Source organism: Alexandromys fortis, unplaced genomic scaffold (assembly GCF_014885135.2).
Source record: "Alexandromys fortis isolate MF-2015 unplaced genomic scaffold, M_Fortis_MF-2015_v1.1 scaffold_89, whole genome shotgun sequence".
In the NCBI taxonomy this organism is placed as follows: Eukaryota; Metazoa; Chordata; class Mammalia; order Rodentia; family Cricetidae; genus Alexandromys; species Alexandromys fortis.
In genome coordinates, this window is record NW_026067973.1 from 792,840 (window position 1) to 809,228 (window position 16,389).

At 47.3% G+C, this 16,389-nt stretch overlaps 1 protein-coding gene across 4 annotated transcripts in view; it reads left to right on the forward strand.

Annotated features, from left to right (window-relative positions):
* The first annotated feature begins 1,734 nt into the window (after positions 1–1,734).
* Jaml (junction adhesion molecule like) overlaps positions 1,735–16,389 on the forward strand; it is a 28,790-nt gene continuing 14,135 nt past the window's right edge. Inside the window, exons 1-5 of one of the 4 annotated variants that reach the window (XM_050156401.1) lie at positions 1,735–1,888; positions 5,315–5,413; positions 6,745–6,807; positions 9,651–9,814; positions 11,065–11,290. In XM_050156401.1, coding sequence (XP_050012358.1) covers positions 6,765–6,807; positions 9,651–9,814; positions 11,065–11,290 — 433 coding nt within the window. In that variant the 5' untranslated portion in view covers positions 1,735–1,888; positions 5,315–5,413; positions 6,745–6,764. Of the gene's footprint in view, positions 1,889–2,283; positions 2,496–5,314; positions 5,414–6,744; positions 6,808–9,218; positions 9,349–9,389; positions 9,556–9,650; positions 9,815–11,064; positions 11,291–16,389 lie in introns of those variants that run through there. The other 3 variants (XM_050156402.1, XM_050156404.1, XM_050156405.1) reach the window with 3 other exon arrangements.

Below are 16,389 nucleotides of genomic sequence, written 5' to 3' on the forward strand. Positions count from 1 at the left end.
TCACACATACAGCTCACACAGCTCACACAGCTCACACACACAGCTCACACAGCTCACACACACAGCTCACACAGCTCACACATACAGCTCACACAGCTCACACACACAGCTCACACAGCTCACACACACAGCTCATACAGCTCACACAGCGGGAGTCCTGTGAAATCTCTGGGGATGTTGTGAGCCAAGTGGCAAACTGTTGGTGGCATGACACCGACTGTAGTGGGAATATTTACATGCAGCCCGTGTAGCATGGTCCTCGAGGCAAGAAAACATGCACTAGTGTTCAGGACAAATTCTAAAAGACAGGCATACCCAGGCTTCAGTAGAGCTAAGGGTGTGTGTGTGTGTGTGAGAGAGAGAGAGAGAGAACACTTACTTTGAAGGTGACTTAAAATGGAGACGTATCAGCCGGGCAGTGGTGGCTGCACGCCTTTGATCCCAGCACTTGGGAGGCAGAGGCAGGCGGATCTCTGTGAGTTCGAGGCCATCCTGGTCTACAGAGCTAGTTCCAGGACAGGCTTTAAAGCCACAGAGAAACCCTGTCTAGAAAAACCAACCAAACAAATAAAAATTGGAGAAGTACCTTACCACCAGGAAGCCCCAAGTTATTCTCCAGGATGGCACAGCTACTCAAAGTGTTTGCTAGGAGAATGACTTGCTCCCTGTGTGCTGGCAGCCCTTACAGTCGGAGGAAACCTTCACAACATGTTAGGCTGCAGCACCTGGCAGGTGGAGCTTTGGAAGCAGCTGAAGGATGATTGCTTAGCCTGGCTGTGTTTTATAAGAGAAGGAAAGAAAAGGAAACCGCTGTGTCTGGAACAGAGCCGAATGCTTTTCATTCATCTTAAATTAACTGTGCCTTGTTCACATAAAGCCGATCTCTCAGCAAACGCCTCATGCTTTACAAGAATTTTGTTGTTGTTTGGTTTTGTTTCAATAGGGGCTCGCTGTATATCCCAGGCTGTCTTCTCCTGCCTAAGCCTTCTGGGTGCTGAGATTTCAGGCAAACACTACTACAGCTGGCCCATTTGAGATCTTGCTTGCAGAGTTTGTAATCCAAAAAGGGAAGTGACACCTGCAGGGACCTGGAATGTGATGTTCACTTTGTTAAGTTGCATATGGTCTTTCCTTTTAGAATAGAAATATAAATGTCCTGAATGGGACATCAGTACCACGCCCTCTAAGGCTCACGGAACATCACAGAAGAAGAGGCAGAAAAAGTGGAAAAACCAGAAGATAATGGAGTGCTCTGCTTCTGGCTATGACATAGCCCTTGTAATGATGCATACACAGAAGCATAAGACCTGCGTGCGTGCACACACGCTCATATACACGCAGACATGCACATGTGCGTGCACACATGCTCATATACACGCAGACACGCACATGTGCGTGCACACATGCTCATATACACGCAGACACGCACATGTGCGTGCACACATGCTCATATACACGCAGACATGCACATGTGTGCGCACACATGCTCATATACACGCAGACATGCACATGTGTGCACACACACAAAAGCAAGAATAGGACTAGTTGGGAAGAGGAGGGGGATCAACAGGGCTGAGATGGGAATAAGAGGGCAATGGGGTGAATATGGACATGACAACACACTGGGTAACATTTGTGAAGCTGACAAAAATTCATTCAAAAAAAATAAAAATGCAGATGCAAATTGGGTAGTGAGACTGGCGGCTGAAAGGAGAACCTTGATTTGAAGGTTCCTGTTTAGGTTTCTGCAGTTACCTCAGAAGGCATGCATGCCTCTGGTTTGCTTTGAGCCTGACCTAACGTGCTGGCAGACGTCTCTCAGTTGATGTGGGGGATGCTGTGGCAGGAGGTCGTGGTGCATTGCTTTTCCTGGGCGCTGTCATCTTGGGTAAGCAGTGACTTTGTGTGCTCTGAGCCATTGTTTGAACTGTTCTGAGAAGAAAGTTAGTTTTCAGTCAAAGGAAAGCTGGTTAAATTGGCATTGCTGTAGGTTGAGGCGGCCATGCATAGAGTTCCCAGTCTCCGTAGGGGGGAGTTGCCAGTCTCCGTAGGCGGGGAGTTGCCATGAGGTGGACAAGTAAGTACAACTTTAGTCTTCTTAATGTGCTTTGTGTCAAGGTTCTCAGAGAAAAGAGAAGTAAGCTTTGCCATGAACGAGGTCGTCCTATGGCTTTAGGCAGAGTTGTGACTGGCTGTTCTTGAGCTCGTGGCAGTACTCCTCCCTCACCATCTTCCCCCTGTTCTAGATACATCAGCTTGTCCCCCAGGCAACAGTTCAAATCTCCCAAGAGAGCTGGACTGCCCTGGCTCATCCCAGACCTCCAGAAAGACAGCCGCAAGCTGGGTTAGGACTAGCAACATGTTGGTCTGGAGGGAGTGGGAGATGGTTCCCAAGGTCCCATCTAAGTAGCATGTAGTCTAGGTTCTGTTTCAGAAGACTCGGAGAGCCCCATCTGTATTACATGGTCTCAGGAGGAGAAGCAAGGGAGTAAGAGGTTTGTATCTCAGAGTGGTCGTGAGGACTCGTATATGTCTGAATTTCTGAGGGTCCAAAGGTACACAGGAGTAGATGGGGGGTTGGAGGGGATGTAGCGTCACACTGGGGTGAGGCGTGAGTGAGGGTACACAGGACAGATGGGGGTCAGAGAGGCATAGCATCACGGTGGGATGAGGCATGAGTGAGGGTGCATAGGACAGATGGGGGTCAGAGGGGCGTAGCATCACAGTGGGCTGAGGCGTGAGTGAGGGTACACAGGAGCAGATGGGGGTTGGAGGGGCATAGCATCACAGTGGGGTGAGACGTGAGTGAGGGTACATAGGATAGATGGAGGTCGGAGGGGCGTAGCATCACAGTGGGGTGAGGCGTGAGTGAGACTTCTGCACAGCTGTCTGTATTCTGTAGTCTGTTACTACCAGGGGCAAACTGGCTAGGAGACAGCACCCTGCTCTTCCACTGTCCTGCCATAGTGTAGTAATATGTAAATAAATATTGTAACCCTGGTGGCTACACACACCCTAGGACGGATAGGAGATATTTGCCAGGAGCTATTGTGAAAAAGCCGTAAGCTTGGGTCAGAATTCTGGACCAGCACGGGAAATAACTGACTCTGTGGCGTTACCTGAAACCGACTGCTGAGCTTCGTCAATGGCTGGAAAGGGAACAGGGGAGAGATGAGAGTTTAAACAAAGCCTATTGATTGGCAAGGTGCTTCTGAGTGTGCTAGCTGGCTGGAATTTTAAAAACCAAAATTAATGGTGTGTGTTTAGAATTTAGAAGTTTGGTAATTGTATATGTTTCAAATATATATGTGTATATATATATATGTGTGTGTGTATGTATATATGTATGTGTTGTGTATTAAATAACATTTGAGTTGACAACGCATTGGTCCTATATGATCACACAGCCTAGTGGCATTAGAGCCATCTTAGTTTGATAAGCGCACTCTCGGATGCTCACACAATGGAATTTCCTGATGATACATTGCCCCTCACTAAGTGATGTAGGATGATGATGATGATCTGTGAGGGTATAAAAAAGAAATTTCTGAATGTTGGCCACCTACCCAGGAAACTGAAACTTGACTAGAGGATTCTTGGTAAGTTCCTAAGGTGTCATGAGCATGTTTGAGAAGCTGTAAACTGAGGGTTTTTTGCCTCCCACGTCATCCCGGCTCTGGAGCTGTAGTGGTTCATAGGCACTCTGCAGCCTCTTGGAGCTTAGAGCCTTGGGGAGTGGGAGGAAGAGCAAATATTTAATCAGATGAGCACCCCAACAAATAGATGATTGCGAGTTGTGACAAACGGCCCGAAAGAATTATAAAGAGCGCCATGAAGGTGTGAGTAGGTGGTCTGTGCTAGGATGGGTGGCTGAGGAGAGGCTTCCTCAGGAAATGAGATTTAACCTGACATCTGGAAGATGAATCAAAAGGAGCTAAGGGCATGTGTGATGTATGCAAAGGTACGCACACTGAGGTTTGGAAGAACATCCAATGGGAGTGGGACAGATTAATCTTGTCTCCCCAAATACAGCACAGAAAACGAACACACTAAAACGTCAGCTGCCCTGGCCAGTGTGGAGAAACACTTCCACATGGATGATACGAGCTGGGGCCGAAAGATCCAGGATACCTGGGGTTGAAGTTAGACTGTACCAATCTACTGTGTTTTTAGGCAAAACCTACCACTGGCCTGTACCTCAGTTTCCCCATCTGCAAAACGTCTCATGGTTGTGGTGAAGACCGAGTTCGTATGTAAATTGCTCAGACAGTCCCTGGCCTCACAGCTTTCTCTGTTTATTGCATATCAATTCTTAATTTTTAGTGTAGTTGCTTATCAACTAGAAAAAAGAAAAAAAATGTCTGAGCCTATAATGTTAAAGTTGAGTTCCAGGGGGTTGAGCCTGGAAAATAACTTTTTTTTTTTAAATTTAAATTCAATGCTCTTTCTTCTAGAAGCATTGCTTTTCTCTCCAGTCCACACAGAACGCTATCCCTGCACTGGAGTATTTAAGACTGCAAATGGCTTATTTTTTTTTTTAATCCATCACACTATACGTTTCCTAGAACTGGTTTGAAGGAGGCAGGGTGTGGCTCTGCACGAGTAAGTCGGTCCTTTTCAAGTTACTTGTTTCCTCGTAGAGTGGTGTCAAGGGGTTGCGGGATGCCTTGAAGCTGGTTTCCAGGTAATGGTCACATTGCTGGTGACAAACTTTATTTGTTTATAGATCCCACAGAACAGTGTTGGGGCACAAATACAAACAAGACATACATGACCCTGTCCTTGAGAGTGTAGACTTCAATAGACCTTGGTGACAGACATGCAAATTAGCCATTACTCCTCTGAACGACTGGAGCTCCCTTGGGGGAGTCCTGTGTAAGCCCTTTGCTCAGCAGAGAACGGGACTCAGTAGCTCCCCAGAAGGTGACAGGGATCTTGGATGTCTGAATGTGATGGGGTAAAGGATAAAACATGCTACAAAGAAAGCCTGTTATGACCACCAGCTGTGTATGTGTCAGGCGAGGTGGTTGGCACAGAGCAGATCTATGTTTTCGGTAGAGGGACTTCGGTTGGACTCCTGACAGAGCTGGGGCACTGTCCCACTGCTCAGAGCTTCTGGTTCATTGTGATTGATGGTTTACAGTTCCTACAAAGGTAGGAACTCGGAGCCCGACGTCTCTAAAGTCAGAGGCCGCTCTCTATCTGGCTCTTGAATTCTAGAAAATGGGATCCTGTCTAGCGATGCTTCCTCTTTTTCAAAGCATATTATCTGTGTGATCATATCTGATTCTTGCGTTGTCATCCTGTGTTGTAGGTGAGGAAGCTAAGGTATAGTGAGTCAAGGAAGACCTAGAGAAGGAATCTCCTTGAGCAGCTTCCATTTTCCAAGTGGCTTTTGTTGATTGGAATACAGGTAAGGCACTTAAAATACATTTTTAAAATTTTATTTTTAGAATTATGTGTATGTGTGTATGTTTGTGTGTGGGTATATGCACATGAGGGCGGGTACCCTTGGAGGTCAGAGGCACCAGACATCCCTGGAGCTACAGTTGCAGGCAGTAGTGAGCCACCAGTTGTGGGACTGAGAAGCAAACTCATCCCCTATAAGAACAGTACGTGCTCTTAAACTGCTGAGCCATCTCTCCAGTTCCAGGTGGCTGCATTTTAGAAAGGAAATGACCAGGGCCAGACATTCCAACAGAGCTAACTGGAGTCCCCTGCTATTAATGCAGTAAGGGACCTGTCATAGCAGATCCGAAGTAGAATAGTTCTAGTGGCTGAGCCATTAGGCATTGGGGCAGGGGCATTGCTGAGATGGTTACAGTGATAGGTCTGATCCCCAAGATGGACTGAGTTGTAACTTCTTAATGTTTAGGGTCCTTCAGTTTGGCTAAGAACATTTGGGGGCACTTTGTATAGAAACCCAGTGAGTCATTTTCCGAGAGCTGGTGGATGTCATGAGATTAATAGCGCAAATGTAACAAAGACATTAGACATGCTTTTACATGTTCAACTCAGTTCTTAATTCTAACCGCACTGTCCTGCTTTAAAAGGTTGGAAAAAAAGTCTTTCTTGTGGTGTCTTTGCATTTTAAATTTGATAAGTAGTGTCTTGAAGGTTTAACGCTTGCCCTTTGTGAACCGAGGCAATGACTCTGTTAGTGGGGTGATCGCTAGGCAGGTGTAATGACCAAATACAAACCATCGATCAGCCACACGGACTGAAAGTCTTCGCATGTATCCCGGCAGCAATTCCCGTTCAGCGGGAGGGACAGGTTAAAGTTGAGGCATGGTTCCTGTGGTGCTTGGTCTGTGTGAAGCATCCAGGCTGTGGAATATCTAGGGTGGTTGTCTCAAAGGACTCATTTGCCCTTTCCGTTTGGAAAAGCGACTTTCATTTGACCTACCCTTCTGACCAAGCTGAAGCAGAGCCCAAGTGTCTCTCCAAACATCACTTGGTTTTGTTTTGCCGTATCCGTCCTCAGCACCTCGACGCTGTCTTGTTCATGCATACTCTCGCTCATCCCTCCCCACACTGTTCCTCATATGTAATGTGTTCCTCATATGTAACATGTTCCTCATATGTAACATGCACCAGAGCTTTGTCGTCCATGCTCAGTGCTGTGCCAGTGCCTTAGACAGAATCTGGCCACACTGGCCCTGGTCCCCATTGGTGCTCACTGTTGGATTGTTCAGTTAGCAATGTTCTCTGTACACAATTTTCTGCTTTTTCTTCTACCTTAAGATTGAAAACTTGGAAGCAGCATGTTTCGCCTCCTGAAGCTGATTGTGATCCCCATGATTCTGGGTAAGTGGAAGCCGGAGACTACGGACAATATCTGAATGCTCGTTTGTCTCACACCGCAACTTTTGGGGGGCATTTATTTATTTGTGCTGTGTTGTGAGGAAGGGCATGCGGATGTCAGAGACAAATTGCAGAAGCTGGTCCTTTCCTCTGTGTGGTTTCCAGGAATTGAACTCGGGTCTTCAGACTTTGTGGCAAGTGCCTTTCCCCTCTGAGCCCTGTTGCCAGCCCTAGTCTCATCATTTTTAAAAGCCAAATTTTATGCATGCTTAATTTCTTTTGATTTGCCTGATACAGAAACACTGTGCTGGAACCTCTTGGTGAAACCACTGTTTTAGAAGCAGGTGGTTGGTCATTCTTGCCTTCTTCTGTCTCTATTTGGGCACAGAATGCCTTTGGGCACTTCCGGGCTGTTCCAGAACGTACTCCTATGAAAGGAAGTTTCTCTATGGCATTCTTACAGTTTATGTGGTGTCTGTCAGTTACAGCTCATCTCCAAAGAGAAATGGGGGGGGGCATTTTGCTTTGTCTCTGTGCCTCAGCCTGGCAGACGCTTTTGTGGTTTCTAAACACAGGGAACTCTTTCCAAATTGTAGTTGTTTTCTTTGCTTGGAACTCTCTGTTCCCCTCACTTTTACCCCCTCCCCCAGCCCCTCGCCCCAACAGTCTTGCTCAAGCCTTCCGGATTCCACAAACTTCCCCTGAGTTTTACTTCCTTCTGGGAAGCCTGCTTTGGCCTCCTTAGACCGGGTGGGAATCTCCTTTTCAGACCTTGCCTGGGTGCCCAGGGCAGCTTCCTGCTGCTCAGCTCTACTTCCTTCTTTCCTCTTTCACTTTTCTGCCTATGTCTTGTTCCTTCTTCCATGGAAATAGATCTGTGGGGAGAAGGAATTAATTTGGTGCTTTGCTCTCTTTAATTTGTAGCCAGGGTCTTTCTATGTGAATGAACACGAGGTGATGACTGCCCCCAGGTGTGTTGAAGAGAAGGTTTTTATTGTAGATATAAGGGCGCATACAGCCAGAGGCATCTGGAAGAGTCCAGACTAAACATGGCTGGCAAAATAGAGCAGGCCATGAGAGAAGAGAGAGGTGGAGAGAATGAGAGAGGAAGAGGAGAGAGAGAGACAGTCAAGAGAAGGGGTCAGGAGCGAAGAGCAGAGGAACAAGCAAGGAACCAAGAGAGAGAGAGAAGAACCAAGAGGCCAAGCGAGCAAAGAACAAAGACAGCATGTGGCCAAAATGCCTGGGTTCTGTAGGAATCAGAAGCTGTGGGAAGAGAAGGGAAGCTCAGGGGCTGGAGAGGCTTCGGGCAGTGAGGGCTGTGTGTCAGAGGTGCTGAGAGGAGCCAGGACTCTGTAACAGGTACTTGTGATGCTGAGAGAACCTGGTGGTTGGTGTGCACTTCGGTGTCTTAAATAGGCACCACGGTGAGCTATTTGTCCCCGGATTCTTTGGGGCTTGACACTGTGTAGCCTAGGGTGGCCTTGAAGGCAGCATCTTCTTTTCTCTGTCTCCTGAATGTTGAGATCACAGGCCATCCATCATCATGCCCAACTCTTTATTATTATTCATTATTTTACTTATTGAAGTGGGGCGTGAGTCTGGGGGTCAGAAGACAGCTTGCAGGAATTGGTTCTTGTACCATGTGGGTCTGGGGGATTAAACTGAGGTCATCAGGCTTGGTGGCATCTCACTGACCCTCTTCATATTTTTGAGTTATAGACAGTGAACTTGACCCAACAAAATAAACAAAGGGGCTGCCTTTGCTCAATTCCAAGTGACATAGAATACACACACACACACACACACACACACACACACACACACACACGCACACACACGCACACATGCACACGCATACTCAGTTTTTCCTCGGGAAAATTCCAAATAGTCACTGTAGCTGGTATGATTTCTTGCAAAATATCTCTATCCAAAGGGCTGAGAGTTTGTATGTTCTTTTCTGTCCTCCCCACTGTGTGAGCCTGCCGTTGGCCAGGACATTCTCGCTTCTCACAGGGGAGGCAGCTTGGATGGAAAGCCTGGCACCATTCCTGTTCATTCCCATATGGGTTCACTTGGCTCTTCTCCGATACGAACTGGGCAGCCTCTAAATTTGCCTCTCGATTCTGTTGCCAGAGGATATCTCGTGAAAACAGAAATGTCCTTGCCATGGTTTTCTCTTGTAGTGAAATTCCATGAGCAACAAGCAGATGAAGGGAATGGGGGAATCCTTGCCTGCAAATGCCTCTTAAAGGGCAGAGCTGAGGGCGAAGCTGGAGGAAGGCGGCCCCGAGAGGGCGAGCACAAAGGACTTTCAAAGGGAAAGCCGTGTTCCGTTTCTGGCCTACTTCACTGTAGAAAGACTCAGCCAGCAGATGCGGAGATAAGCTTTTCAGGGAGGGATTAAATAAAGGGGAACAGAGGAGGAAAACAAAACAAGGAGTGAGAGGACCAGTCAGATAGGGAACCCACCAGCTCACGCACCAGAATGAGCCCGCTTCCTGTTCAGAGCTGTTAGGCACAGTGTCTGCAGAGCTAAGAGAAGTGAGTAAGGGGATGTGGATTTCAGATTTCCTTTCATTGGAAAGGCAGGGCGGAGGAATTGTAGAAAATGGGAAGGAACCAGGAGGCCAAGGGAACCAGCTAGCTCTTCCTGCGGTTTGAAGGTTGCAGAATCTTTCCGACTTGAATCATGTCCATAAGCAGAGGACAGATCTCCTTTGACATCTGGTTTGAGTGAGGGGCCTCCAAGTGCGTAGACGGTGCTGGATTGTGGGTGGAGGGGAAATGGGTACAGAATATATAGAGAGATGCTGAATTTTCTCGTAATGTTTTCTTCCCTTTAGCCCCGGTAGGTGATTCTCAGGGCCTGTCTGACACGGCTGTCTCGTCCCCTAAGCTGAGAGTGCGTGTGGGTGATTCAGCTTTCATGGGATGTGTTGTCCAGAGCACAGAAGAGAAACACGTGGTCAAAGTAGACTGGATACTCTCAAAAGGGGAACATGCTGTGGTAAGGAGGCGGCCTGCTGGTGTCAGGATGGGAGTGGGAGAATCAGTCATTGAGTCTTCCAGGTGATGTCGCAAGAGCTTTGGGAGGCGTCATCACTGGGCCTCCTCTTAGCGTAGCTGTCCGGCTGTGTGTCATCAGCAGGGCAGATTATTCAACCTTGCCTGATGTAGAGCTACCCCCACTGGGAAGAGGAAACATGACCATAATGGTATCAGCCCTTAACTGGTTCAGGGCCAATGGGAGACACGCATGGAGTTCTCTGCTTCCATTGCCTTCTGCCCTACAGTGTAGTAAGGATGGATGTGAGAGGCAATTCCTGTAGTCTAGACAGATGAACTAGGCATAAGAATGATGGGTGTAGGCATCTTTCTGGGTCGGGGACAGGTTCTTTGGGTGATCATACATTGCTTCTTTGCATTTGCTTGAAGCCCTGGGATTAGCAGCCAGGCAGGGGACTTGCTCTCATGACCTCTGACTGGGAAACTGTCTTCAGCTTCTGTCACAAAGCCCACGGAGATGTGTGGGTGTCTGGATCATCTGTGAAACGTGGCCCGAGTAGTTTGCTGCTAGCAGTGAAATGCTAGTGTTTGCAAATCGGCGGCTGCTCCTGGAGCTCAGAGCAGATTCGCCGCCATTCCCGCAGTGCTACGTTCACTCAGACTTGTACTTCTATTTGCTGTTGTGAAAAGCAGCAGAGCTACGGGGGAAGTAGAATTAAGAATTCATTCCCCAGAGCTCCCCCACCTCCCAGCCTGTAACCGTTCCTACGGATGACTCCTTTTGTGCTATGACATTGCTGTCTGGAGGGGACAGGGTTGAGGGGAGTGGCAACCCAAGCACCAGGAACACCAGCTCACGATACCAAGGGATTAGGTCATATATTTGAATAGCATCTCACCTGCCCTGTCATAAGACAGGAAATAGTTTGGAAAAGATGTGAGTTCTAATCCCAGAGTGGTTATCAGAGAAGGTGTTGCATTTTTCCTCATGTTGTTCCTTATGAAAATATGGATACTATGTTTCATTTGTCTGTACAGAAAATTAGTCATGGAGCCTTGTACAAGCTAGACAGCTGCCTGGTACATTAGCATTATTAATATTAACACTAATATTAATAATAATATATTAGCTGAGTACTTTTTGGTCATTATTATGGTGATGATGTCACTGTCTCCACATAATGGTCTTTTCAATCTAGACGGCCAGGTCTGGCTCCTCTCTTGATTTTCTCCAATGTTTATTCCTCTCAGAGTGAATACGTGCTGTACTATTACTCCAACCTTAGCGTGCCTACGGGGCGCTTCCAGAACCGTTCGCGTTTGGTGGGGGACGTCTTACGAAATGACGGCTCCCTCCTGCTCCAAAATGTGCAAGAGGCTGATCAGGGCACCTACACCTGCGAAATCCGCTTCGAGAGTGAGAGCAGGGTGTTTAAAAAGTCCGTGGAGCTGTTCGTGCTGCCAGAGAAGCCGAAAGGTATGGGGTCAGTTACTCAGAGAGAGGCCAGAGGGCGGTGACAGGTGGCCTGTGGGGGAGGGAGGGGAGCTGATCAAAAGCCAGCCTTTAGGCTCCGCTACATACTTCCCTTCAGTAAGCAGTAACTATCAGTTTGAGCGCACGCCCCCTTCGCAGAGCCCCTGGGAAGCTTGTCTTGTCCTTTCCATCTTGGAGGAGGTCACCTCGGCTTGATGAGGCTGAGCTGCGTGCCTAAGGACACCGGTTTGTGACCCACAGAACTGAGACTTGAGCCCTGAGCCTTTTCTTTCTCTGCGTTTTCTTTGCTGTGACTGCCATTTCAGTGTGCCAGTTAGGCGCATTGGGCCCCCCGTCCGGGTCTCGTAGGCTCCTGTGTCAGGAGTTCTGGGACTGAAGGAGGTGAGCAGCTTTCTCTTACTTCTTTGCGGCTCATTTTCCTGTCTAAGTGGAGGGAGTGGCATCAGCAGGCTGGCAGCTTTAGTCCTGTGGATTGAACCTTGGGGTGTCAGTCATGTGAGGCAAACACACTCTCGCTGAGCTATAGTCCCAGCCCTGCTTAGTGGTTTTAAGATTTCCCTTTGGTGAAAACCTGAACTTCTGGGGAATCTCAGACAGAAGGTGAGGAGAGGGCAGGGGCTAGCGGAAGACCCCCCCCGTCACAGATGACCCCCCCACCTGCTTTCTACCTGCAACAACCAAAGTCGTCTTCCTTGTTGCTGGTCTGTTCATGGCGGTGCCAAGCCAGGCTTTGTTTAAGGTGAGATTCTGCTGCTTTCAAGCAGTCTGCAAGCGACAGTTGGAATTGAGGTGCCTGGAGTTGTGGCTGGACAGACATTAGGAAGTTCTTTCTTCTCTCTGGCCAAGCTGAAAAGCTAGCAGCCAAGACTGTAACCCAAAGAGTCATTACACTCCAGAGAACTCTCAAGACCAAGCCTCACATGCAGCGGCGGGATCTGGTGGATTGGTCTCGAAGGCAGAGGGTTGGAGGGCCAACCACCTGCTGGAAGGGAAGTCCTCCAGAGATGGAGGGCACCAAAGTCATTTTACATGGCAAAGACTGCTCCTTCCTTAGAGACGGTGACATTCAATAGTGACACATGAAGCCGCCAACTCCAAGGATATTCTGAAATCTTTTGTTGTATGAATAAGTTCCACCTCTCTTTTCTAATAAATTGATGATATCCAAACTAATCGCATCCAGGGCACCTAAAATTTGTCCATCATATCCATATAAATATTCCCAAACAAATAGGTAAATAAAAACTACTAGAAAACCACATAACTCTCTCCTTCCTAGCTAAGTGTTGTGGTACATGCTTGTAATCCCAGCACTGGAAAGGTTGAAGTTTGTTCCCAGCTGCATAGAAAGTTTGAGACTAGCCTGTCTCATAAAAAAAGAAAAAAAAAGGAAAAAGAAAAAAAGAAAAGAAAAGAAAAACAAAACAAAAACCCCAAAGAAAATAATAAACATGCATACATGCATTCTTTAAGGGTGGGGATAGTGGGAACTAACACAGAGATCCACAACTGCACAGAGCACACACACACACACACACACACACACACACACACACACAGAGAGAGAGAGAGAGAGAGAGAGAGAGAGAGAGAGAGAGAGAGAGAGAGAGAGAGAGAGAGAGAGAGAGAGACTGGGGACCACGCAGTCCTAAAAGGGAAGTCATCATCACAGCCCTTGTCTCAAAGCTAAGGGGGCCCTGTGGAAGAAAAGACAGAAAGATTCTAAGAGCCAGAGGGATGAATGACAGCAACGAAACAGTGTCTTCCAGACCAACAGGGCCGATGCACACACCAACCCACAGAGACTGTGGAAGCACACAAACACAAGCCAGACAGGGTCCCATACTCAGAGGCGAGGGTGGGCATGGGCTTTCACCCCTAGCCAAGAAGCTATTTCAATTGATACCAAGGAAAAGTCAGCTTTCTCCAATGGAGTCTTACTGGGTATATCCAGCCACACCTCAGAACAGCACACTTGCTCTGCTGATCAACACAAAACCAATTCAGTGGTATTTGTGTAGACTTTTTGTCTCAGTTTTCTTTGTTGGAGCTTTCTCTCTCTCTCTCTCTCTCTCTCTCTCTCTCTCTCTCTCTCTCTCTGTCTTATCAATCTTCTGCTTGTTTGTTTCTATTTTAATTTTTATGATTTTTTTGGTTGTTGTTCTTTGTTTATTTTATTTTATTTTTTTTGAGACAGGGTTTCACTGTGTAACATCCCTGTCCCGGAACTTGCTTTGTGAACCAGGTTGGCCCTGGTTCACAAACACAGAGATCCGCCTGCCTCTGCCTCCTGAGTGCTGGGATTACAGGCATGTGCCACCACAGCCTGGCTAAAGTTTGTTGTTTTGTGTGTGGTGTTTCTTGTTTTTGTTGTTTATTTTATTTTGTTTTAAGAGAGGGAGAGGAAGCAAGAACATAAGGGTATGTAGAAAGGTGGGAAAGATCTGAGAGAAACTGGGGGAGAGGGGAAACAGGATCAAAATGTATCGCCTGAGAAAAATGTTCTTCAATTAAAAAACAGGAGTGTGGGCCAGGGGCTGGAGAGATGGTTCAGTGGTTAAGAGCACACACTGTTCTTACGGAGGACTGGAGTCTGGTTTCCAGCTTACAATGGCTGCAACTCTAGCTCTAGGGGGATCCAGCTCCTCTGGCTTCTTTGGCACCTGCAGTCACGTGCGCATACCACCCCCACTCTATGTACTCATAATTAAAAGATAATAAAGATGAATCTTTAATGAGCAGGGCACGAAGGAAGAGTGAATGGCCTCAGGACTATAATCTAGGGCCTCTATTTTCCCCTGTTAGCTTCAGTCCTTAGCGACTACACAAACTCCCCCAGCGCCTTGCCTTTCCCTCTCATGATGCTAGTCATTCCCATGCAGTGTGTCTGCCCCTCTTGCTAAGCTCTTTGCCTCTGACAAGCCTTTGGCATAGAACTTGGTGGAGTGCAGGCAATCAATACACATTAGTGTAATGGACGGGATTCTCAAACTAGTGACCCTTGTGTGAGTCCAATTTGTGAGCGTGGACTCATTACATTCAGGAGTGGCCTGGCACCTCTCCTCATTTCCCCTCCATCTTTTTTTTGTTTTTTTTTTCCTTAATTCCAAAGCTGTGGGCCTCCATGGAAAAGGGAGGAAGCCCAATGTTTGCTTTCCCCTAAGACTCTCCACGTGAGTCCCTTTCCAACCTTCATTCTCTGCTGTCTTACCTAGACCTTCCTCAAAACGCAGCCCAAGAAATGGCTGCCCCTTCCCATTTTGTAGATACAAAGAAGGAGCCAACAGGAGCCAATGGCAAGGGGGAGAAGCCGGGGATACCGGCTAGAATCACATTAGGGGTGGTCAGAGGCAACCCATATCTCCTTCCCCCTCCAGCCAAAGCAGGAATGGATCTAAGCCCCAACATTTTGCCTCCTTGCTGGGTGGTCCATGCTCCACTTGTTGGTAGATGTTGTCTTGCTCATGTGGGACCTCCATGCTGATGGTCACCTGTGACTTTTTGTTGCAAAGTCTACCCTCCAGGTTATAATCCTACAATTCTGCTACTTCGGTGCCCCTGCCCATAGTTCTTAAATATTTTAGGTAAAAATAGCACTAGTTGCTTATTATCCTTTCAGCCTGGAACCAGACCTCTTTCTTCTCACGTGGTGTGATGTGGTACACTACACCAGAAAGCCAGGGCTGGGTTTGTTCTCACTCGGACTTAGGTGTGAGTTCTGATTTTTCTCTTTACTGACCATGTGACTTTGAGTACCTTTCTTTGAGTAAAATAGAGAGCAGTCCAGTAAGAACCTAAAAGCATTATAATGGCTTCGGTGAGGAAAACACTATGGTTGAGTGTGTCTTTGACATATGTGAGGCACTGGATGGGCTCATACTGTAGGGACTGAACACACATGTTGTCATGACTAATTGCTGTGCTGCACATAAGGTGCCTGGCACATGCTCAGTGCTTTAAAGGGATTCAGAGAGTTCAGTTGTCATTACTGACTTAAAAGCTAGTGTTCAGTTCTTAACCGGCTGATGTAATTGAAAGGGAGTTTCCTCTACTGATGTCCTTTGGAGTGGTTTTTCACGGCCTGCAGAAACATTCTCCACTGAGTCTAAGTTCATATTATTTTCTTTTGATTTCTTCCCACTGTGCAGCTCTCTTACTTGGCAGGAAGTTCGTGCTCTCCCAGGGAGGCCACTTGGATGAAAGCTCTGCTTATGTTCCGCTTGTTTGCTCGGGACCTTTGCTTAGCATTCTTTCCAGAGAACTCTGTCTACTTAAGACTTAGGCTTGTGCCTCCCTCTGCGCCATCCCGCCTTTGCTTTCTTAATTGACTTTGTGGTTGCTTTGTGGTGGGCGGTGTGGAAAAGTTAGCAATACTGTTGTACTCCCTTTCTTTTCGGGGACCTCTTAGATTGACTTATTTAGAGAGAGTGTGGCACAAGCCAGCAGAATGAAGCTCCTATGAGGTGGAAGGCCTGAAGAGCTGGAAGTGGGGGTGGGAGGCCTGTCAGTTGGGAAAGCAGGGAGGGTTCTGGAGAGGGCAGATTTGAAACAGAGAGGGAATAGTCAAGGGAAGAGCAGCTTCCTCAGCCTGATTTGCAAGGAGTCCCATGACCTGTGTTAAAGCCAGAACTACACCCCAAACAAATCCTAAAATAGCTCGTAAAATGAGTAGAAGAATTTGAAGAAAGTTACCCATGATTCACTTTACCCTCCCACCCCCAGTTCGAAGAACCAGCAAGTTAAATATGAGAGTGGGTTTTCTGACCGTCCCCCGTTTGTTCTGTGCCGATGCGGGTCTCTGTATCCATGAACAGAAAGCAGAGTTTTGAGACTTTCTGGACTTCATCTGGACTTCAAATATGAGAGAAATTCTGGAAAAGGGGAAAGAAAGATAAAGGAGTTAAAGGCAAGCAGAAAGAGTATACTGCCGTGTAAAAACAAAATGGGAACCTCAGACTTGGTGTCTGGGGGCGGGGAGAGTGAGTGCAATCTCTTATGCTAGGATACCATCAGGCTTTGAGAGAAGAGGCTCTTGAATATTTTGTCCACGTTTGATTGTGACAATGACATTTTGCTGTTAA